We start from the raw sequence: 25,877 nt of genomic DNA on the forward strand, positions 1-25,877 counted from the left end.
ATATATGAGGTATTTGGACACATACAGCATCCCAATTTATATCAATAAAAAGGCTAGAAGTCCATCTTTCATAATCAGTTCGCTTATAGGGGAAAATAGATTTCAAATGTAAATTTTCGTTGCAATATAGAAATTATCACATTTTTGTTCAAAAGTTTGGTCCACAGGCTCCGCCAAATATCATCCGATTATCATCCAAAGGTGTAGGCTAGTTCTTTACATTGTACCCCAACCATGGATGACGTTAAACATTATATCTGATCTACATTAGCTGTAGTATTCTTTTAAAGTATACATTTTCCTGTGGACTTACGACCTTTTCGTACTCAAATTTGTACGTTTTGTGGACTTACGACCTTTTCCGACAAGGGCAAAACAAATAGAAAAACGCCACATACTTCCATTTTCTTTGTATCATACGACGTGTTTTGACTAGTACAAGTCATTCTGTAACAAAAACGCGATTTCCAAAAAAGTGGACTTTCGACCATTTCCGACGGAGCAGACGATATAATTGTTCCACAAACATCCCATAAGGGACAAGGGAGACTTCTCTCATATCAATGAGTGCATCCCGATTCATATTAGCTCAATGATATGGGACCTACAGTTTATCGCCGAGTCCGAACGGCGTGTCTAAGACACCACTTTTGTAGAGAAGTTTTACATGGCTGAAATACTCAGGAAATGTTGCCAACATTACTGAGGGGTATTTTGCCACCGTTGAAAAGTGTTTTGATGTTGCCTGGCCGGGGAATCGAACCCACGACTTTATGTGTGCAAGGCGGGTGTGCATACCATTGCACCACGGTGGCACCATATTCAGTTTTAAATCCCTTTCGTTTGGGAATAAGTTCCAATCTGCTAGTTATACTCTAAACCAGTCTCCGAAATTTCAGTGTCAGAAGGGAATCATATGGGGTACACTTTGGGTCCGAAGGACTGATGGAAATTTCAGTTTTTTAGTGTTTTTTATCGAATTTTTCACATGTAAACAAATTCATTGATGCAAGTAGTTTATAGAAACATCAAATAAAACATCATATTCTTGTTCATCTTTGTAAATTTGCGAATAGTGGGATGTACCCACCAGCAGTGTGCATCCGTAAAGTCCGTTTGCCACAAAAATTTTCATTAAAAACTGTAATATGATGTTTTGAGCTATTGATTTTATAAATACTTATCCATCTGGACTGAATTTTACCGATATGTCGTGATGTATGCCACGATAAACCTATGTTCATCTCTATGGGACCTACGCAAATTTCAATAATTTTCTAAACATAAGGCAAATGGGAGATAGTCTAGTGATGCCGCAAGATAATATGCTTCCCGTAGCTTAAAACGATTAAATTTAAATTCAATAATCCAGAAAACATTTATTTTTAATAGTATATGCCTACTTTCATGGATTTTAACCAATTTCAGCAAACCTCAAAATCCTTTGTTGTTAAAAAGGGGTTATACCTTTAAACATACTCATGTGCTACGTGTTCACCTAGTGCTTTGTTGACAGTTTGGTAGTAATAGGTCTTCGGTGTTATTCAGACGTGTAATTTGTAATAACAAATGGTGTTATAAGTTGATCCTTCTTCACATAAGGGTGCATTTTATTGATCTTCTTTCTATAAACCCCTTCCAAATCGAACATTTCCTTGAATGAATCATCGCCCTTAAACACTTTTTTAAAAGTTTTTGCACTTTATATTTAAATTTCGGTAATCGGTTAACAATTCCAATAATTTCAGATCAAATTGTACATTTGTTTTTAAAGTTTTGGCGACTTTCTGGCGTTTAAGAGTACATTACGAAAAATGGTCCACTATTGGGATATATTTTGAGATTCCGGGGTGATAAATTATTTTTTCTTTCAAATAAATAAATTTTTGTATATTAATTGAATTAAACTAAAAAATCTTAGGGTGTGCTAATTATATGTCCCCTTAATAATTGGGGCGTTTTCACAAAACTTTTATTTTCAAAAAAACACTGATAATACTATTCACTTATATCATTAAATCTGTTAAATACATTATAGAAAAGGATTTTGTTTACGAAAATATTTCAATTTGCCCTATCAAAACTCTTAGTTGACTGAAATCATTTTGCCCCAAAGGGGTGTGCTAATTCTATGACCAACACTGTATATGCACGAAAAGTACTAAATGGTACTAAATTTGATACAATTTGGATTTGTGAGAACGGATAGAGCTGGAATCCTGAAATTTGGAGTTATGATTACTGTTGTAGTATAGGATTAAAGTAGTTTTGGAAATTCGTACTTATGTGTACGAAAAGTACTAAAGGGTACTAAATTTGGTACAATTTGGATTTGGGTGAAAGCATAGAGCTTGAAACCGGAAATTTGGAATTGAAATTACTATTGAAATGTAGGAGTGATACATGGAAAATTCCGAGGGAAATATTTATGATTGCCCTGATAGTTTATTCCCTTTTCGCATACGAAGTAGCGGGCATTTTGCTAGTGGTGCAATAAATTAAATTTCAGAAAATTAATTCTCTAGCCACTACCAATAGTTAAAAAACGATTGCTTGAATTTGTTATTGTTTGGATTTTTTGAACATATTTATAGCCTCCATAACATTGCCACTAAACTTGAGTTGCGTTGTCAATTGTCAGCACAACTGAGATGAAATGTTGTATTATTGATGTCAACCCAACTGGGTTATCGATAAACGTGTTATCGATCAGTGTTTTTTAAACTTGTTAACTTTAAAATCCCAAAGGCACAATTCGCAAAAAAAAAACTATTTTAAAATGATAAGTTCAGTAGAATTATTTAGTATTATTTGATTAGCTTATTGACCTTTGGTACTTTAGCAAATAAAGCAAGGAAGTTTATTGCTTTTCTTCCCCTTTATTATTTTTTTATGATGAAGAAAATGTACAGGACATGACATCTATTAGAAGAAATTTTAGGGACAAGTCGAACCCATTGGAATTGTCATCTGCACTGAAAGTTGAAGCTCATGTTGGAAAGATCTGTATAACCAGTAAATTATTTTAGGTTTAAGGCGTATTTTCGATTGAAAAGGATGCCGTAGTTTACATTGTGGAAACGTTAACGGATGACTTCAAAGTAAGTTACAGATCAACAGCAAGAACCCCACTTTTAAAAGTGTGCGCTGCGTTGAGATTTTTTTGCGGAGGGAAGTTTCCAAAAGTCCCATGACAATATGTGTGTTCGTTTACTCAAAATTTGTACAAATTGTTACTGGATGCTGTTCGTTTACTCTTCAGTACAATACAAAAGACCTTAGTCGTTTGCAAGAAGTTACTGGACTTGTACAAATTATTGGGTAAACGAACACACCTAATGATTACAACTGCATGGCTCAATCTATATTGTCGAACGTATCAAAGATGTCAATATTATAAGATAGGAAAAGTCAATTGTGAAAAATTAACTGTAGAGGGAGTTAACCTCTGTTGCTACGACATCATAGCAACATTCTGTTAAACGAAAACTGTTACTCATTGGAATATTGACAAGAAAAACATTAAAACTCAAATTTTACGGCGTTGACTTTTGTTTTTTTATTCAATAAAAAATGAGAAATAGTGAAGAAATAAATTTCAGCCACAAAACACGACGTTAATGTTTTCTGCCGCGAGAAATGGGAATCAAAAGCTATTGGCATTGCTGTTATCAATTCCAGTGAGTTGTGTAGCCATCTGTAACCAAAATGTGTAACTATTAGCATATGTTTTTGGAAAATGCATTTGTTCGGGTCTTTATTGCTATACGTCTTTGAACGTATTGAAGGAAGTTGTTCACTTGATAGAGGAAAAATTGTGCCAAAATTCGATCGTTTCGAAATTGTCGGAGGAGGAAAAAAGACAAAACAAAAATCATTTTTAATTAATTAATTGGATTAATCGAGCTAATATGGCCTAAGGAGTTTTGTATTGAAAAATGAATTCTAGCGAAATACCACACACTCAACCATTACGCTACGATCGTTTCGCCTGGTGGTTTAAGCCAGGCTCATCAGGCGTATTTGAATGCTAATGGCTAGAAGACAAAGGCTGATTTTGATAACTTCTATTTATACAAACATTTTTACAATTTTGTAATTATGAAGTATTTTATGGAAGTCTTTTTCTTTATCAAGTCACCCTAGACAAGACACTAGGGTGACTTGATAAAGAAAAAGACTTCCATAAAATACTTCATAATTACAAAATTGTAAAAATGTTTGTATAAATAGAAGTTATCAAAATCAGCCTTTGTCTTCTAGCCATTAGCATTCAAATACGCCTGATGAGCCTGGCTTAAACCACCAGGCGAAACGATCGTAGCGTAATGGTTGAGTGTGTGGTATTTCGCTAGAATTCATTTTTCAATACAAAACTCCTTAGGCCATATTAGCTCGATTAATCCAATTAATTAATTAAAAACTTTCATAAATAATGGCCTTCGTCCTAAAAAGACAATAATAAATAAAAAAATCATTTTTATTCAAAAACGAAATTCCCTGGTGTTGTCGGCTGTATAGATGGAACCCATTTGCACATTGGATTTGCACTCAATTTATCAATATTTCAAACTGTTATTTTATTGTTATTTTCACCATATTTTTGATACACAAAATTAATTAATCATGCAATGTCAACTGAGATTCAGAACTCGAGTTGAAGGTTGCCGTACATAAAGTAATTTTGACAACTGACAACTCCACTCAACGATAATTGCTAATAAAAGTAATCCTCGTCCAGATAACACATCAGCACAGTGAGAAAATACTCGTCAAACCATACTTGAATACCAGAGACATACCTCCACCAAGGAACCCATGGTCTGATCAGGAGTGTCGTGCTGCTACCAAAGAGAAAAATGCAGCATATACGGCTACTCTACAATCAGTAGCAACCCGCAGCGCACGAGAGAGCTATCGGGAGAAAAGAAGAATCATATTTTCCCCAGGAAAAATATAGAAAAGCAGGAGTTTGAAAAAAGTGTTGGTATCCAATAGTAGCGAAGGCGGCGAAGATACCACAGATCCAATCCCAGAAGATTGTATTGAATGTACACCGTCCGGCCAAAATGAGGTAAAGGTAGCAATAAACCAGAAGCAGGAACCGATGTCTTACCAGCCGAGCTGTTTAAAGCCGGACACGCTAATAAGGTGTATGTATCAGTTGGTTGGCAACATCTGGCAGGGAGAACGCGTGCCCGGCGTTTAGAACCTGAGCCATTCTATGGCCCGTCCACAAGAAAGTTGATAAAACTGTGTGCTCTAATTATAGGAACGTAAGTCTGCTTCCTATTGCTTATAAGATAGTATCAGGCATATTTTCCGTACGACTAATAGCAATGCGGATTTAGACCTGGCAAATCCACCAGGTATTTACCCTACGGTAAATCCTGGAAAATACTCACAACATGCAGATCGACACTTACCATTTTTTTGTCGATTATAAAACAGCCTTCAACAACGTTCTACGGTATTTCAAGCCATGTCTGAATTTGGTATCCCCGCAAAGCTCATTCGATTTTGTATGATGACTTTAACTGATATCTAGAACTCAGTTAAAATGGGAAAGAACATCTCAGTACCAAAAGAGGTTTCAGACAAGCAGGCAGCCTTTCGTGTGATCTCTTCAACATCCTGCTGGAAAAGGTTATACGAGATGCAAACGTCAAAAGAAATGGCACAACGTACGCCAATAGCCACGTGCATCATTCTTGTAAGAAAAGGTTCTTCTATGGATACTTTCTGTAAGAAAGGGTACTTCCATAGATTTTTCCTGAAAGAAAGGCTTCTTCTATATATCCTTCCTGTAAGAAAGAGTTCTCCTATAGACCCTTTCTGTGAGAAAATGGTGCTTCTTTAGTCCCTTTCTGTAAGAAAAAGGTGCTTATATAGACCCTTTCCGTAAGAAAAGCGTGCTGCTATAGACGGTTTCGGTAAGAAGGGGTGCTTCTATAGACCCCTTATGTAAGAAGGGGTGCTTCTATAGACCCCTTATGTAAGAAGGGGTGCTTCTATAGACCCCTTATGTAAGAAGGGGTGCTTCTATAGACCCCTTATGTAAGAAGGGGTGCTTCTATAGACCCCTTATGTAAGAAGGGGTGCTTCTATAGACCCCTTATGTAAGAAGGGGTGCTTCTATAGACCCCTTATGTAAGAAGGGGTGCTTCTATAGACCCCTTATGTAAGAAGGGGTGCTTCTATAGACCCCTTATGTAAGAAGGGGTGCTTCTATAGACCCCTTATGTAAGAAGGGGTGCTTCTATAGACCCCTTATGTAAGAAGGGGTGCTTCTATAGACCCCTTATGTAAGAAGGGGTGCTTCTATAGACCCCTTATGTAAGAAGGGGTGCTTCTATAGACCCCTTATGTAAGAAGGGGTGCTTCTATAGACCCCTTATGTAAGAAGGGGTGCTTCTATAGACCCCTTATGTAAGAAGGGGTGCTTCTATAGACCCCTTATGTAAGAAGGGGTGCTTCTATAGACCCCTTATGTAAGAAGGGGTGCTTCTATAGACCCCTTATGTAAGAAGGGGTGCTTCTATAGACCCCTTATGTAAGAAGGGGTGCTTCTATAGACCCCTTATGTAAGAAGGGGTGCTTCTATAGACCCCTTATGTAAGAAGGGGTGCTTCTATAGACCCCTTATGTAAGAAGGGGTGCTTCTATAGACCCCTTATGTAAGAAGGGGTGCTTCTATAGACCCCTTATGTAAGAAGGGGTGCTTCTATAGACCCCTTATGTAAGAAGGGGTGCTTCTATAGACCCCTTATGTAAGAAGGGGTGCTTCTATAGACCCCTTATGTAAGAAGGGGTGCTTCTATAGACCCCTTATGTAAGAAGGGGTGCTTCTATAGACCCCTTATGTAAGAAGGGGTGCTTCTATAGACCCCTTATGTAAGAAGGGGTGCTTCTATAGACCCCTTATGTAAGAAGGGGTGCTTCTATAGACCCCTTATGTAAGAAGGGGTGCTTCTATAGACCCCTTATGTAAGAAGGGGTGCTTCTATAGACCCCTTATGTAAGAAGGGGTGCTTCTATAGACCCCTTATGTAAGAAGGGGTGCTTCTATAGACCCCTTATGTAACAAGGGGTGCTTCTATAGACCCCTTATGTAAGAAGGGGTGCTTCTATAGACCCCTTATGTAACAAGGGGTGCTTCTATAGACCCCTTATGTAAGAAGGGGTGCTTCTATAGACCCCTTATGTAAGAAGGGGTGCTTCTATAGACCCCTTATGTAACAAGGGGTGCTTCTATAGACCCCTTATGTAACAAGGGGTGCTTCTATAGACCCCTTATGTAACAAGGGGTGCTTCTATAGACCCCTTATGTAACAAGGGGTGCTTCTATAGACCCCTTATGTAACAAGGGGTGCTTCTATAGACCCCTTATGTAACAAGGGGTGCTTCTATAGACCCCTTATGTAACAAGGGGTGCTTCTATAGACCCCTTATGTAACAAGGGGTGCTTCTATAGACCCCTTATGTAACAAGGGGTGCTTCTATAGACCCCTTATGTAACAAGGGGTGCTTCTATAGACCCCTTATGTAAGAAGGGGTGCTTCTATAGACCCCTTATGTAAGAAGGGGTGCTTCTATAGACCCCTTATGTAACAAGGGGTGCTTCTATAGACCCCTTATGTAACAAGGGGTGCTTCTATAGACCCCTTATGTAAGAAGGGGTGCTTCTATAGACCCCTTAAGTAAGAAGGGGTGCTTCTATAGACCCCTTATGTAACAAGGGGTGCTTCTATAGACCCCTTATGTAACAAGGGGTGCTTCTATAGACCCCTTATGTAACAAGGGGTGCTTCTATAGACCCCTTATGTAAGAAGGGGTGCTTCTATAGACCCCTTATGTAACAAGGGGTGCTTCTATAGACCCCTTATGTAACAAGGGGTGCTTCTATAGACCCCTTATGTAAGAAGGGGTGCTTCTATAGACCCCTTATGTAAGAAGGGGTGCTTCTATAGACCTCTTATGTAAGAAGGGGTGCTTCTATAGACCCCTTATGTAAGAAGGGGTGCTTCTATAGACCCCTTATGTAAGAAGGGGTGCTTCTATAGACCCCTTATGTAAGAAGGGGTGCTTCTATAGACCCCTTATGTAAGAAGGGGTGCTTCTATAGACCCCTTATGTAACAAGGGGTGCTTCTATAGACCCCTTATGTAACAAGGGGTGCTTCTATAGACCCCTTATGTAACAAGGGGTGCTTCTATAGACCCCTTATGTAAGAAGGGGTGCTTCTATAGACCCCTTATGTAACAAGGGGTGCTTCTATAGACCCCTTATGTAACAAGGGGTGCTTCTATAGACCCCTTATGTAACAAGGGGTGCTTCTATAGACCCCTTATGTAACAAGGGGTGCTTCTATAGACCCCTTATGTAAGAAGGGGTGCTTCTATAGACCCCTTATGTAAGAAGGGGTGCTTCTATAGACCCCTTATGTAAGAAGGGGTGCTTCTATAGACCCCTTATGTAAGAAGGGGTGCTTCTATAGACCCCTTATGTAAGAAGGGGTGCTTCTATAGACCCCTTATGTAAGAAGGGGTGCTTCTATAGACCCCTTATGTAAGAAGGGGTGCTTCTATAGACCCCTTATGTAAGAAGGGGTGCTTCTATAGACCCCTTATGTAAGAAGGGGTGCTTCTATAGACCCCTTATGTAAGAAGGGGTGCTTCTATAGACCCCTTATGTAAGAAGGGGTGCTTCTATAGACCCCTTATGTAAGAAGGGGTGCTTCTATAGACCCCTTATGTAAGAAGGGGTGCTTCTATAGACCCCTTATGTAAGAAGGGGTGCTTCTATAGACCCCTTATGTAAGAAGGGGTGCTTCTATAGACCCCTTATGTAAGAAGGGGTGCTTCTATAGACCCCTTATGTAAGAAGGGGTGCTTCTATAGACCCCTTATGTAAGAAGGGGTGCTTCTATAGACCCCTTATGTAAGAAGGGGTGCTTCTATAGACCCCTTATGTAAGAAGGGGTGCTTCTATAGACCCCTTATGTAAGAAGGGGTGCTTCTATAGACCCCTTATGTAAGAAGGGGTGCTTCTATAGACCCCTTATGTAAGAAGGGGTGCTTCTATAGACCCCTTATGTAAGAAGGGGTGCTTCTATAGACCCCTTATGTAAGAAGGGGTGCTTCTATAGACCCCTTATGTAAGAAGGGGTGCTTCTATAGACCCCTTATGTAAGAAGGGGTGCTTCTATAGACCCCTTATGTAACAAGGGGTGCTTCTATAGACCCCTTATGTAACAAGGGGTGCTTCTATAGACCCCTTATGTAATAAGGGGTGCTTCTATAGACCCCTTATGTAACAAGGGGTGCTTCTATAGACCCCTTATGTAACAAGGGGTGCTTCTATAGACCTCTTATGTAAAAAGGGGTGCTTCTATAGACCTCTTATGTAAAAAGGGGTGCTTCTATAGACCCCTTATGTAACAAGGGGTGCTTCTATAGACCCCTTATGTAACAAGGGGTGCTTCTATAGACCCCTTATGTAACAAGGGGTGCTTCTATAGACCCCTTATGTAACAAGGGGTGCTTCTATAGACCCCTTATGTAACAAGGGGTGCTTCTATAGACCCCTTATGTAACAAGGGGTGCTTCTATAGACCCCTTATGTAACAAGGGGTGCTTCTATAGACCCCTTATGTAACAAGGGGTGCTTCTATAGACCCCTTATGTAACAAGGGGTGCTTCTATAGACCCCTTATGTAACAAGGGGTGCTTCTATAGACCCCTTATGTAAGAAGGGGTGCTTCTATAGACCCCTTATGTAAGAAGGGGTGCTTCTATAGACCCCTTATGTAACAAGGGGTGCTTCTATAGACCCCTTATGTAACAAGGGGTGCTTCTATAGACCCCTTATGTAAGAAGGGGTGCTTCTATAGACCCCTTATGTAAGAAGGGGTGCTTCTATAGACCTCTTATGTAAGAAGGGGTGCTTCTATAGACCCCTTATGTAAGAAGGGGTGCTTCTATAGACCCCTTATGTAAGAAGGGGTGCTTCTATAGACCCCTTATGTAAGAAGGGGTGCTTCTATAGACCCCTTATGTAACAAGGGGTGCTTCTATAGACCCCTTATGTAAGAAGGGGTGCTTCTATAGACCCCTTATGTAACAAGGGGTGCTTCTATAGACCCCTTATGTAACAAGGGGTGCTTCTATAGACCCCTTATGTAACAAGGGGTGCTTCTATAGACCCCTTATGTAAGAAGGGGTGCTTCTATAGACCCCTTATGTAACAAGGGGTGCTTCTATAGACCCCTTATGTAACAAGGGGTGCTTCTATAGACCCCTTATGTAACAAGGGGTGCTTCTATAGACCCCTTATGTAAGAAGGGGTGCTTCTATAGACCCCTTATGTAAGAAGGGGTGCTTCTATAGACCCCTTATGTAAAAAGGGGTGCTTCTATAGACCCCTTATGTAAGAAGGGGTGCTTCTATAGACCCCTTATGTAAGAAGGGGTGCTTCTATAGACCCCTTATGTAAGAAGGGGTGCTTCTATAGACCCCTTATGTAAGAAGGGGTGCTTCTATAGACCCCTTATGTAAGAAGGGGTGCTTCTATAGACCCCTTATGTAAGAAGGGGTGCTTCTATAGACCCCTTATGTAAGAAGGGGTGCTTCTATAGACCCCTTATGTAAGAAGGGGTGCTTCTATAGACCCGTTATGTAAGAAGGGGTGCTTCTATAGACCCCTTATGTAAGAAGGGGTGCTTCTATAGACCCGTTATGTAAGAAGGGGTGCTTCTATAGACCCCTTATGTAAGAAGGGGTGCTTCTATAGACCCCTTATGTAAGAAGGGGTGCTTCTATAGACCCCTTATGTAAGAAGGGGTGCTTCTATAGACCCCTTATGTAAGAAGGGGTGCTTCTATAGACCCCTTATGGAAGAAGGGGTGCTTCTATAGACCCCTTATGTAAGAAGGGGTGCTTCTATAGACCCCTTATGTAAGAAGGGGTGCTTCTATAGACCCCTTATGTAAGAAGGGGTGCTTCTATAGACCCCTTATGTAAGAAGGGGTGCTTCTATAGACCCCTTATGTAAGAAGGGGTGCTTCTATAGACCCCTTATGTAAGAAGGGGTGCTTCTATAGACCCCTTATGTAAGAAGGGGTGCTTCTATAGACCCCTTATGTAAGAAGGGGTGCTTCTATAGACCCCTTATGTAAGAAGGGGTGCTTCTATAGACCCCTTATGTAAGAAGGGGTGCTTCTATAGACCCCTTATGTAAGAAGGGGTGCTTCTATAGACCCCTTATGTAAGAAGGGGTGCTTCTATAGACCCCTTATGTAAGAAGGGGTGCTTCTATAGACCCCTTATGTAAGAAGGGGTGCTTCTATAGACCCCTTATGTAAGAAGGGGTGCTTCTATAGACCCCTTATGAGGGAAGGGGTGCTTCTCTGGGCCCCTTATGAGGGAAGGGGTGCTTCTATAGACCCCTTATGTAAGAAGGGGTGCTTCTATAGACCCCTTATGTAAGAAGGGGTGCTTCTATAGACCCCTTATGAAAGAAAGGGTGCTTCTATATACCCTTCCTGTAAGAAAGGGTGCTTCTATATACCCTTCCTGTAAGAAAGGGTGCTTCTATGGGCTTTCCTGTAAGAAAGGGTGCTTCTATAAGCCCCTCTTGTAAGAAAGGTTGTTTCTATAGGCCCTGCCTGTAAGAGAGGGTGCTTCTATAGGTCCTTCCTGTAAGAAAAGGTGATTCTATAGGCCCTTCCTGTAAGAAAAGGTGATTCTATAAATCCTCCATGTTAGAAAAAGTGCTTCTTATGTAAGAAGGGGTGCTTCTATAGACCCCTTATGAAAGAAGGGGTGCTTCTATAGGCCCCTTATGTAAGAAGGGGTGCTTCTATAGACCCTTATGTAAGAAGGGTTGCTTCTATAGGCCCCTTATGTAAGAAGGGGTGCTTCTATAGACCCCTTATGTAAGAAGGCTGCTTCTATAGACCCCTTACGTAAGAAGGGGTGCTTCTATAGACCCCTTATGTAACAAGGGGTGCTTCTATAGACCCCTTATGTAACAAGGGGTGCTTCTATAGACCCCTTATGTAACAAGGGGTGCTTCTATAGACCCCTTATGTAACAAGGGGTGCTTCTATAGACCCCTTATGTAACAAGGGGTGCTTCTATAGACCCCTTATGTAACAAGGGGTGCTTCTATAGACCCCTTATGTAACAAGGGGTGCTTCTATAGACCCCTTATGTAACAAGGGGTGCTTCTATAGACCCCTTATGTAACAAGGGGTGCTTCTATAGACCCCTTATGTAACAAGGGGTGCTTCTATAGACCCCTTATGTAACAAGGGGTGCTTCTATAGACCCCTTATGTAACAAGGGGTGCTTCTATAAACCCCTTATGTAACAAGGGGTGCTTCTATAGACCCCTTATGTAATAAGGGGTGCTTCTATAGACCCCTTATGTAACAAGGGGTGCTTCTATAGACCCCTTATGTAACAAGGGGTGCTTCTATAGACCCCTTAAGTAACAAGGGGTGCTTCTATAAACCCCTTATGTAACAAGGGGTGCTTCTATAAACCCCTTATGTAACAAGGGGTGCTTCTATAAACCCCTTATGTAACAAGGGGTGCTTCTATAGACCCTCTCTTTAAGACAAGTAAAAAAGTATGAGTCGGCTTTGCCGACAGAGATAAACCCTCAGCCTATCTGAATTGAAACTTTCATCTACGGACAGATCGAATGTATTTAGGGTCGTTTCAGAATTGTTTGGCCCTTTTTGGACATTTGAACTTGCCGAAAAAAATGTGGATTAGGATTAAAGTTCAAAAGTGTTGCGGAGGAGATACTTAAAGCAATGGTCCGACATAGTCCAATATGGCAGTGGATCTTATTTTGGGAGTCATATCTTTTTGATAGATATCGGGCCCACTAGTCATTTCAGTGGGTCATCGTATAACTTTTGGACCAGTATGCCAGGAAGCATGGACTTGTCCATGGAAAACATAATATCGCTGTAAACAGGATCACAACGAACATCATCGGTATAGATTTCCAAACCTGATCTATATGTGGTAGATATTTAGGAGTGGACCGATGTGGCTTATCTTCGAACTTAAACTAAGTTTGGGCAAAATATTACGAAAGCCAAGTTTTGGACCGAATCGGCAGATCCGTTCGAGAGTTATCTTGCGCTCCAACCACTACACATGGTGTCATAGGTTTTTTTACAAGTTTCAGGCTATTTTCTCAGGAAGTATGGACTTGCCCCTGGTGAAACTTGTACCCTCGTATGGGGGGCAGTGAATACAAGTTGTTACAACAAAAATTAAAGTGATTTTTCGAAATTTTGTGTGGGAGGTACCCGAAGGAGTGGACCGAATAATTCCATATTGGAACCTCATTTAAGTCTTGTAGAAATTTCACGATATGCAAGGTAATGACCAAATCGTTTATTCCCTTCAAAAATTACTGTACGCACAAATTTTCCCAACATTTTCGAACTTTTGTGGGGAAAGTACCGGAGTTATCGTGCGTTCCAACCAGCCAAACAGATGGACGGGCATGACTAAATGAACTCCAAATTATGTGAAACTGATTTCGTCCAAACATACTTGGGGTCTAAAACCATTATTTCGAGGAGGCACATTTTGTGAAAGTGTATATACAAGCGTAAATGCTGAGGGTATAAAACCGTGTCTTCTGTATACTCTTTCTGTAGCGGTGCTTTTATGGACCCTTTCTGTAAGAAAAGGGTGTTTCTATAGTCCCTTTCTGTAAGAAAGGGTTCTTCTATGTACCCTTTCTGTAAGAAAGGTTGCTTCTATAGACCCTTGCTGTAACAAATTCTGTTTCTAGGCTATGAAATTGTGCCGCACCTACTGATTCTATTTTATGTGGTAAATATTCTGATAGCTCAATAAACAATTATTTGTATTTTTATAGTGTTTTATTTAACTTGCTTTGGTTCCTGTCTGTTTAGTTCAAATCTAACATACGTCCCATGTAACTTCAATTTTTTTAAACTTCCTTTTCCGGTACTGTTTGTTTGAACACCCTATGCTGCCCTATGCTGTTATTTAAACAAACAAAATCTGTTTCTTTGAATCACCCAGTGTATGGCTACATTTATTATGCTTGAAATTCTCTTGGACACTCTCATTTTAAAAAATACTGAACAACAACATAACTCTTTCCCCCACGATGAGAGTAACAGCAAACAAAACACAGGCCATAACATCTTAACTTGGCTATTGATTCTTTAGTGTTGCGGCGCTATTGAGAGAGACGAAATGGTAAAGTTACGGATAGCGGTTGTGTTGTGGAGTGTTGTGTAAAAAAAATTTAAAAAATAACCAACAACAACAAAAACGGGTAAAGGCTTCGAAAAAAGTTTCACTGGCCAAAAAATAAAAATTGATTTAAAAATTGTCACAATCAATAGGAAAGGTAGCAGCAACAACAACAAGTCGTTTCATGTGATAAATGGAAATAAATAAAAGCTAATTGAATTAAATTAAAATGGAATAAAATAGAAGAAAACGAAAAAAAGCAATAAAAAGTGAAATTTGATATAAATTACGAATTTGGAGATTATAACCCAAAAAAATTTACCTGTTTTTCATGATAGCAGCTATTTATGAGAAAAAGGAATAAATTAAAAAAGTGCATTCAATTCTAAACAAAAAAGAAAAAATACCTTAACATTATAATAAATTACAACAAAGTGTGCAGCGAGCAGCAGCAGTAACAGCAAAAATAAAAAATCATGTCAAATTCATGTCGTAGAAAATTACGTGTTTTACCACTGCCGGTTGATTACGTTTCGTTACGTTCAAGGCAAGTTGACGACAACAACGACGATGTCAACGACGTTGACGATAATAGCGGTGGTGCTGTTGCCACCATTGATAACAACAACGACGACAACGACGACCATCAGCGTCAAACACATAACCCCACTAATAACACCTCTACTGCGGATCCAGTTGGTGGAAAATTTAAGACTACACCAACAACAACAACAATGGTTGGCAATAAAATGTTGCTGACTGAAACGAAATCTTTGGAATTAAACACCAGACACAGTCGTGAAGACGAAGAAGAGGATTACGATGATGATGAGATATCAAAGTAAGTTGAAAAGTAAATAAAAAAGTTCCTCTCGATTTAAATTAAGTAATTACCTACGAATGAATTGTTTACTATCATCATTTTTGAAGAGTAACAACAACAACGACAACATTAAACTAATTATAAATAACAATGTTAAGAATTGTGGGCAACAAAATGTGGTCGACACGTCATTTTGTTTTGCTATTGTTTTTGTATTAATTCTCCCAAGTACAAACACACACATATACAGGCCTTCTTTTAACCACAATTTGGGGGTATTATTATACCCAGCCATCCATTCGTACAACGTGTAATGCTCTGTGTTATTGTTGTTATTGTCAATGCAAGTCATAAAGACTAGTTGAAAAATGTAAACAAACTATTGTTTTTTTCTTTCGCTTTTTCTTGCTTTCTGAGCATTTATGTTGTAGAAAATTTATTTACTGTGTGGGTGTATGTATCAGGGATGGAAATGTTTAATTATTAATAAATAACCACCTGGCCACTACATTTTACCACCCTGTTGTAAAACTTGTTAAAGTAAACAAGTATTTGTTGTAAAATTTTCTTCTTTACCACGCCAGAGAATAAAACGTCTCATTGAAAAAGTATAAACAAAATACCCCTGAAACATTGTTAACCAGTAAGGAAAGGACTAAAGTCGGTTGGGGCCGACTATATGATACCCTACACCACTGTGAATATGTAAAATATATATTGGAAGCTATACCGAAATCTGAACCGATTCCAAAATAATATGGCACACTTATTTCTAGACCAAATTCCGTCACACATTCCAAATTTCATCGAAATCGGACATATATAGCGTGTTTTGTGCAGCAAATACGTAAAATTGGGCGAAAATATATAAGGGAGCTATATCCAAATCTGAAGCGATTTCAATATAATTTGGCACATTTATTTCTATGCCGAATTCAGTCACACATTCAAAATTTCATTGAAATCGGACGTATATAGCGTGTTTGGTGCAGCAAATACGTAAAATCGGGCGAAAATATATATGGGAGCTATATCCAAATTTGAAGCGATTTCAATATATATTGGCACATTTATTTCTAGGCCGAATTCAGTCACACATTCCAAATTTCATAGAAATCAGTCATATATAATGTGTTTTGTGCAGCAAATACGTAAAATAGGGCGAAAATATATATGGGAGCTATATCCAAATCTGAAGCGATTTCAATATAATTTGGCACATTTATTTCTAGGCCAAATTCAGTCAAACATTCAAAATTTCATCAAAATCGGACGTATATAGCGTGTTTGGTGCAGCAAATACGTAAAATCGGGCGAAAATATATATGGGAGCTATATCGAAATCTGAACGATTTAAATATAATTTGGCACATTTATTTCCAGATTGTCTGGCTTCAGTAGATGGACCTCCCACCTCATTTCTTTCAGCATTACCATGGATGATTTAGCGCCTTGTCACTCTCGGGGTGCTCGATTAAAATAACTTGGGCAGTCTGCATAACGTCGTCAACCGTGACTGAGGTCCTATCTTCTTTTTCCAGAGTTCGAGATTAATTTAACCGTTGTCCACAATTCACTAATTCCGGCTCCAATATTGTAACTCTTCAGCTGATCTAGCCACTTGTTCCGCGTGTGCTCACCGACCAACCAATTAACCTCTGGGGTCACTAGGATTGGCTCGACTTGAATTGGCTCATCACGATTATTTGTTAGTACCGCCGCCTCTGTTACGGAATTTGGTCTCACTTCGGATATTCGACCAACAGGTATAAAGCGAGCGGATGCAGCTGTGAAGATGTCTCTGAACATCCTTTCTGCTACCAGAAAATCATAAGGTGATTTGTGAACTCTCTGAAACTATACCAATTAGCTTTCCCATGATTGATGAAATTGCGGCGTTCAGAGATAATGAAGCTGAGTGGTCTGCTGATTACGACGGTCTGACCCAAGAGAAACGACGGGTTGCTAGGAGATGTAATTTGTCTGGCGAACTATGGCACTCTGCCCTAATATTGGTAGGGGTCTCCTCATCGCAGGGGCATCAATCCGCTCAGTCAGCGTTTCACAATTCATGATGATCATTAAAGTCCCCTAGGACCAGTCGGTTATGACTTACTCGAAGCTGACTATTGTTGGTCATATAATCTGTTGTATAGCTGTTAATTGCCGTGAGGTAAAGGTCAAGCAACTTTACGTCGGCTACCCCCCTTACATATGTATATTCCACGTACGGGTCATAAGAGCCAATTCTGTATTGAACAGATTGGTGCAACAGAAAAGCTAGATGACCCCAACCACCACTTTTGGTGCGATCCTTCCTCAGTATGTTGTAACTAACCTTTACAACGCTGTAAGCTGCAGTTGTTGTTGGAGCATGGTTTCCGATGCACCATAAAGTCCACCATTTCTTCGATCTTACCTCGGAGTGCTTTAAATTCCACAAATGATACATGCCCTGAGATTGGAACAGCGTACAGAAACATAGTCCCTGTCGTTGTCACTCACATGAACGAGTCCAAAGAAACCCCTGAGATGCATCCACTACCGACATCTATTGCATCCTATCGAAATTTGAGTGTGAAGGATACATATGTGGCAAAACAAGCACATTCAAATTAGACCTGAGTTTTCCTCCGTCCCGCACGGTCAAAACTAATGCAGAGGAAGCATTCCGGGGTATATGTTTCCAACACAGAAAAACGATACAACTGCTAAAATGCTTATGTACACTGAGGTTGCAGCCTTTGGTCGGAACGCCGATGTAGGTTGGTTCCAGGTCAATATGGTGTCAAAGAACTCGCCGCCGTGGGATTGATTTCATAGTCCCCAAGACATGCCCATGTACCTGAATCTATTTATGGATTAACCTCCTTTATGAGGATTTATTTTGACGTATACGTAATGGAATTGACATTTGAAACCCGATCCGATTATATGCAAACGCACTATTAGGCTAAATCGGTTACTCCCTTCTAGAGTTATCGTGCACACCATTTCAGCAAAAACTTTATGATTTTTGTGGGGAGGAACGCCAAGGAGAGGATCCATCTTCGAGCTGGATCTAAGTTTGTACTAAATATTACGAAGTTCAAACTATGAACTAAATCGGTAGATCCGTTCGAGAATAATTGTGCTCATCAACGAACCAGACAAACAGACGGGCGGACAGAGCTACATCTACCCCCAATTTTCTGGCTTCGAATTTCGTCCAAATATAATTGGGGCCCAAAAACCATTATTTCAATGAGACACATTTTTGATCGTATCAAAATGTATATAACCTCGTTATCCTATAGGCTGAGGGTATAAAAATCGAATGGATCATGAATGAAGCAACTGCCTTGAGACTGTTGCTATGTCGTAACTAACAAAAATTGTTTAACTGCCAATTTCGGGGCTCCGCCAACATTCCAGGTACACAACATTTTCATAGAAAAATAATTTGCCTCAGTTTTAATTGTTTTTCTCATTGAATACGGCGAAAATTGCATTAAAGTATTAAATAAAAAAAAAAAAAAACAAAAATAAAATTTAAAAGATATGAAAACAAAACGAAAATTAACAACAATAAACGCCAACGCAAAAAGTGAAAGAATAATAAAATACACACACCAAACACTTGGTAGTTCGTAATCTAAAAAAAGTAGACATTTAACCGCACATAACCGCACATTGCACATGCGGTGTGTATTGGAACACTGATGCTCAGCCCTGAATGATTTTGTGACAATAAATTAACACGAATTCTCTTTTTGTTCATTTCTGCCGTTGTTTAGCGCGGAAAATAGTCTCCTGACCAACCCAATACACACATGATTTGTTGAACATAACTGGTATAGACCGACCGCGCACAAAAACACCTTAGAATACCTGATTAAATACAACAGAGAGAAATATTAGTGTTATCAGCACTTATAATTTATTAAAATTCTTAACTGGTCTCATTGCATGTGTTGTCCTCTGATAAGGAAATACAATTTCGATAAACAGATGTGTGAAAAACATATGCCCGAACTAAGTGGCGATCTTGAAACAAATAAAATTATGAATGGACTTTATTTTAGACCCTGCAATTTGTATTTTGATATACCTATATAAAAGTGATAGGTAGAGGACACCAGGCAACTGCCCTGACCGGCTTTAACATGGACTAATATTGGTCCCTGTTTCATCTCAAGTGGACACTGCCGTGGGGAGCTGCGTTTAACATCCATTGAATGAAAGACTTGCTACAATACGGATAACAGGAAAATTCTTCAACATCACCGAAAACAACGACCAACAGACCAAAGATATATTTTATGAGCGCTTAGAAGAAACACATGATCGTTGTACTGCCCATGACATTAAAATTATTCTTGGCGATTTAAATGTCAGAATTGGAAGGGAGAATATATTTGGCCCAACAGTCTGGAATTTCAGTCTCCATAATGAAAAATCTGACAATGGAATGAGGCCGGTGCACTTCAAAGCGCGCAAAAAAAAGGGTACCAGTACCAGATTGAAGTATTTTGACATGTCTAAGGACACCTGGCTGTCTCCAAGCCTGTATACACCCTTTCTCTAACAGAGAGTACTTCTATAGACCCTTTCTCTAAGAAAATGTGTTTTTATACACCCTTTCTCTAAAAAGGGTGCTCCAATAGACCATTTCTCTAAGAAAGGATGATTCTGTTAACCCTTTCTCTACGAAAGGGTGTTTCTATAGACCCTTTTTCTATGAAAGGGTACTTCTATAAACCCTTTCTCTAAGAGAGAGAGAGAGAGAGAGCTTCTATAGACCCTTTCTCTAAGAAAGGGTACTTCTATAGGCTCTTTCTCTAAGAAAGGGTACTTCTATAGGCCTTTTCTCTAAGAAAGGGTGCTTCTGTAGACCCTTTCACTAAGAAAGGGTACTTCTATAGGCTCTTTCTCTAAGAAGGGGCACTTCTATAGGCCCTTTCTCTAAGAAAGGGTACTTCTATAGGCCCTTTCTCTAAGAAAGGCTGCTTTTATAAAACCTTTCTCTAAGAAAGGGTACTTCCACACACCCTTTTTCTAAGAAAGGGTGCTTCTATAGACCCTTTCTCTAAGAAAGGGCACTCATATAGACCCTTTCTCTAACAAAGGGCACTCCTATAGACACTTTCTTTAAGAAAGGGCACTGCTATAGACCCTTCCTCTAGGAAAGGGCACTCCTATAGACCCTTTCTCTAGGAAAGAGTTCTTCTTTAAACCCTTTATCTAAGAAAGGGCACTCCTATAGACCCTTTCTCTAAGAAAGGACACTCCTATAGACCCTTTTCTAGGAAAGAGTTTTTATTTAAACCCTTTCTCTAAGAAAGGGCGCTTCTATAGAACGTCCCTCTAAAAGTGGGTGATTCTATAGACCCATTCTCTAAAAAGGGTTCTTATATAGACCCTTCCTCTAAACAAGGGTGCTTCTATAGACCCTTTCTCTAAGAAAGGGTACTTCTATAGACCGTTTCTTTAAGAAAGGGTGCTTCCATAGACCCTTTCCCTAAGAAAGGATACTTCCATAGACCCTTTCTCTAAGAAAGGGTACCTCTATAGAAGGTTGCTTCTATAGACCCTTTATCTTAGAAAGGTTGCTTCTATAGACCCTTTCTCTAAGAAAGGGTGCTTCTATAGAACCTTTCTCTAAGAAAGGGTACTTCTATAGACAATTTCTCTAAGAAAGGGTGCTTCTATAGACCCTTTCTCTAAGAATGGGTTCTTCTATAGACCCCTTATCTAAGAAAGGTTGCATCTATAGACCCTTTCTTTAAGAAAGGGTGCTTTTATAGAACGTTCCTCTAAAAGAGGGTGATTCTATAGACCCATTCCCTAAAAAGGGTGCTTATATACCCCCTTCCTCTAAAAAAGGGTGCTTCTATAGACCCTTCTCTAAGAAAGGGTACTTCTATAGACCCTTTCTCTAAGAAAGGGTACTTCTAAAGACCCTTTCCCTAAGAAAGGGTACTTCTATAGACCCTTTCTTTAAGAAAGGGTGCTTCTATAGACCCTTTCTCTAAGAAAGGGTACTTCTATAGACCCTTCCTTTAAGAAAGGGTGCTTCTATAGACCCTTTCTCTAAGAAAGGGTGCTTCTATAGACCCTTTCTCTAAGAAAGGGAGCTTCTATAGACCCTTTCTCTAAGAAAGGGAGCTTCTATAGACCCTTTCTCTAAGAAAGGGTGCTTCTATAGACCCTTTCTCTAAGAAAGGGTGCTTCTATAGACCCTTTCTCTAAGAAAGGGTGCTTCTATAGACCCTTTCTCTTAGAAAGGGTGCTTCTATAGACCCTTTCTCTAAGAAAGGGTGCTTCTATAGACCCTTTCTCTAAGAAAGGGTGCTTCTATAGACCCTTTCTCTAAGAAAGGGTGCTTCTTTAGACCCTTTCTCTAAGAAAGGGTGCTTCTATAGACCCTTTCTCTAAGAAAGGGTGCTTCTATAGACCCTTTCTCTAAGAAAGGTTGCTTCTATAGACCCTTTCTCTAAGAAAGGGAGCTTCTATAGACCCTTTCTCTAAGAAAGGGTGCTTCTATAGACCCTTTCTCTAAGGAAGGCTGCTTCTATAGACCCTTTCTCTAAGAAAGGGTGCTTCTATAGACCCTTTCTCTAAGAAAGGGTGCTTCTATAGACCCTTTCTCTAAGAAAGAGTGCTTCTATAGACCCTTTCTATAAGAAAGGATACTTCTATAGACCCCTTATCTAAGAAAGGTTGCGTCTATAGACCCTTTCTTTAAGAAAGGGTGATTCTATAGACCCTTTCTTTAAGAAAGGGTGCTTCTATAGAACGTTCCTCTAAAAGAGGGTGATTCTATAGACCCATTCTCTAAAAAGGGTGCTTATATACCCCCTTCCTCTAAAAAAGGGTGCTTCTATAGACCCTTCTCTAAGAAAGGGTGCTTTTATAGGACCTTTCTCTAAGAAAGGCTACTGCTATTGGAGTAATAAAGCAACAAATGGATAGGGATGAACATTTTTCTTAGTTTAGCTTACTGGACGAATGTTCTGTAAAGGGCCAATTAAGTAAGTAATATAAAAGCAATAATATCGCTAGTTAGATTCGGAAATATCGAAACTACGAACTGTTGCATATGTCGATGGTTTGCCACCTCTAGTACACAATACATTTTCGCTTTAACCGACCTGAATAAAAGCAAAGCAAAAAACTTCTGAATATATCTGCCCCAATAAAATCCAGGTGTGAGTGTCTGGCAACAAACTTTAAAGTCAACAAATTAAATGTGTCCACATAAAAAGGTAACTTTCAAGAGGTTTATTTTAAAACATTTCAAAATTTACTTAAGTTTAATGAGTGAGGAACAAAAATCAAAGTCAATAACCCCACCAAACCAAAAAAATTAACTTTTTACATTTTATTTACATCCATAATATTGGAATATAGTTTCATCATTAAAAAAGGCAGGTAGGGTAGGTAGAAAAAGTTCCCCTCCAAATAATAAAAAAAAACAAAAACTAATATTTAATTCGATCAAAATGGATGGAGTTTAATATATTCGAACAAGTATAACAAATTTCAAATAACCACACCGGCATTAACTTCCCAGCACAAAGTGACTCCCCTCAACCTCAATGGAAAAAACAGCTAATTTAATTGAATAAAATTTTGTGTTTGGGTTCGTTGAGATAATGATGACAACGCTAAACTTTCCAATGTCAAGAAATCGTTCACAAAGTGTGCGGCGGCGGACAACGACGTACTCATTCTGACGTGTGTGATTACCGTGTGCCATGCACACTCATACAAAAAGACAGACAGACAGACTTGTTTTACAGTTGCGTCGACTGTAACAAATACCAGTTTCAAATTTCTATATTTGAATCGAAAACCGGCTTTTTTTCTAAAAGAAATATTTTTGTTTAACAAAAATCCCAACGGCGGAGGAAGGCTGTTAAAAAATAAAAGTGAATTGACACACACTACAACAGTGGGTCAAAGAAAAACTTTGACACACATATGTACTTATTTTGTGACCTATCGCACCTTATTATTGGGAACAATACTCTATCTGTCTACATCTGGTCCTGATTACAAGTCAAGTCTATACTTTCTGCGATAATGATTCGAATGATCTACTAACTTTGCTTACTTACTTAGTTGGCCCGTTGCAGGCCCGTCCTATCAGCCATGTGACCCGTTTCATCATCGTTCATTCCTATGACATGTCCTAGCCTACACAGTTTTGTGATACAAACTACCGGAATCCATTGAACGAGAACGATGGCTGGATCGTTCAATTAAACGAGATTGGCACAACTCTAGTTGCTTTCACCCAACGTGTTGAAACTGAAGACCTGATTATTTAACCTCCGACTAAAGACAAATCATCAAACAAAATCTTATTATATATCATGCCAGCTATAATGCAAACCTTTAGGTGTTGTTGTAACGTCTTTCCGAATCTGTCGCATTTTCTGTATGGCAGTAATATCTGCTAGTGTTTAAACTGCACCTTCTTTATAAATAGGCCGTACATTCCAGGTGCAGATTCCCAGATCATGGTCCTTTGTTTTTATTTTTCTTAGTTTTTTTTTTCATAGTGTGATATTTTTATAAAGAGGTTGGCTACTAACCAGAAGCCCCCAAGTTTTTTTCGTTTTTATGGGTGTGGTGTACGAGCGGCATATGTTAGCTCACTACCTTTAACGGCTGTTCCCCCGGTGCCACCAGGGAGGCGTTAGTGTCCACTTGACATAGAGGAGGAACCAAGATAAGTGCTTGGCATTGCCATGATAATGATAAAGCCTGTCAGGATCGTAACTTTTTGTTGGCAAGTAAATACCTCTCAAGATATGGCCTCGAAATGTCCCACCCGGGTGGCATTTTCAGCACTTTTTGTATATTTACTTAGTCCATTGTCACACTAGCGGGTTTCACTGAAACAATTTCATGAAATCAAGGGTTCCTAGGTCGAGTTTCATACTTGAATAATACCATAAATTTGCTGTAGTGGGGAACTCGATCTATAAATACCTAAAAGTTTCAATGAAACCATACTAGTGTGACCTTCGACTTATATATTTTCTCTTTAACTTTCGTCTCTACTTCGAATTGAATAACCATTTGATTCACTGTAAAATGTTTTTATTGTAAACCTGCATAAGCAAAACAAAGTTGCTAATAACCTTATATCGAAGTATTTTTTTTTGCCGCACAAAGAGAGCGACCGCACACAGTCTCAAATCGGAGTGGTTTGATGTGCACTTTATGCGTATTTAAATAACGAACGTCTCGCATACACATTCATAGAAACCGTTAGTTTTTCCCTTTTATTTTAGAATATAGTTTTCTATTAGTATGCAATGCACATTCACTGCACATGTTTTTCACTTAATGTCTGATCGATTTACTTTATACTCGTCATTATGTTCTGAATCAGAGATGGAAATTGTGAAAATGTAATTTTTGTTAATCGAAGATATTAATAAGATACCGCCAAAGATAAATCTAAAGGAAATGCTTACATGCTTAGGGAAGTCAAATAGTGGGCTTGACATGTCTTATTTTGTGACAATTCATAAGAAATTTTGCAAAGTAACAAGTAAGAACGGTGTTAAGTTCGGTCGGGCCGAAATTGTTCTACCCTCCACAACGAGTTATATTGAATTAAAATGGAACAATTAGCTTCCTTTCGTTTATGAAGAAGACTGGCTAAGCTTCAAAATACCGAAATTCGGCAGGTACCGTTCTATGGGGGCTACAACAAAACGTCAATCTATACCGATAAATTTCTTGCGGAAAGTTTTTGTACTCAAAGAAAACTTAATACCAAATTTCCGATATTTCGGTAAGATAATGTGACTAAAACCTAAAAAATACCGAAAATCAAGGGATACGCTTCTAGGGGGGATGTAGGAAGACAAGGACCTATAATGATAATTCACTTCTGGAATATTTTATAACCCCATGGAAGACTAAATAACACATTTCACTCATTTCGGTGGCATATTGATGTCACAACCTTCAGAATCTATGGGGGAAATATCGAAACATGGAACTATACCGAAGAATTTCAGTCGGTCTTTACAAATTTCAGTTGGAAAGTTTTGCACCCCCAATGAAAAGTGAATGCCAAATATCATCCATTTCGGTAGAATATTGGGGTCACAATCTTCAAAATATCGGAAATCGGCCGTTCTATGGGGGCTATATGAAGGCGTGGACCTATTCCGACAAATTTAGAGGGAAAAGTTGAATATCTCCAATGAAGACTTATTACCAAATCGCAGCCATTTCGATAGATTATTGTGGTCATAACCTTAAAAACACCGAAAATCGGTAGATACCGTTCTATGGGGGCTATATGAAGACCTGGACCTATACCGACAAATTTCATATGGAAAGTTTTATACCCCAAATGAAGACACCATTTCGGTGCGATAATGAGGCTAAAACCTTAAAAATACCGAAAATCGGGTGGTGCCGTTTTATTGGGGCTATATCAAAACATGGACCGATGTAACCCATTTGCAATACCAAACTTTCTAGGAGCAATAGAAACTTCTACACCAAATTACAAAGCTCTATCTTAAAAATTGCGAGCTGTATCCTGATTTCGGGGTCGATTATCGATAGCAATTATCGTTGAGTGGAGTTGCCAGTTGTCAAAATTTCTTTATGTATGGCAACCTTCAACTAAAGTTGCGAATCTCAGTTGACGAACCGGCTATTTTTCAGCAACCAATAATTTTCAGTTGCAGTGAATATTTTCGAAGAAACAAGAAGTAAAATTGAAAGGAAACAACATTTTCTTAACAATTGTTGATTATTTGCATGATTAATTAATT

At 39.1% G+C, this 25,877-nt stretch overlaps 1 protein-coding gene across 1 annotated transcript in view; it reads left to right on the forward strand.

Annotated features, from left to right (window-relative positions):
• The first annotated feature begins 14,166 nt into the window (after window positions 1–14,166).
• The window catches only part of Mekk1 (mitogen-activated protein kinase kinase kinase 4), a 92,908-nt gene continuing 81,197 nt past the window's right edge, over window positions 14,167–25,877 (forward strand). The window contains exon 1 of the mRNA XM_073961158.1: window positions 14,167–15,099. Within this exon, the coding sequence (XP_073817259.1) occupies window positions 14,735–15,099 (365 nt within the window). The 5' untranslated portion in view covers window positions 14,167–14,734. The remainder of the gene's footprint in view (window positions 15,100–25,877) is intronic.

Source organism: Musca autumnalis, unplaced genomic scaffold (genome assembly GCF_047663935.1).
Source record: "Musca autumnalis isolate F117 unplaced genomic scaffold, ASM4766393v1 scaffold_1, whole genome shotgun sequence".
Classification (NCBI taxonomy): domain Eukaryota; kingdom Metazoa; phylum Arthropoda; class Insecta; order Diptera; family Muscidae; genus Musca; species Musca autumnalis.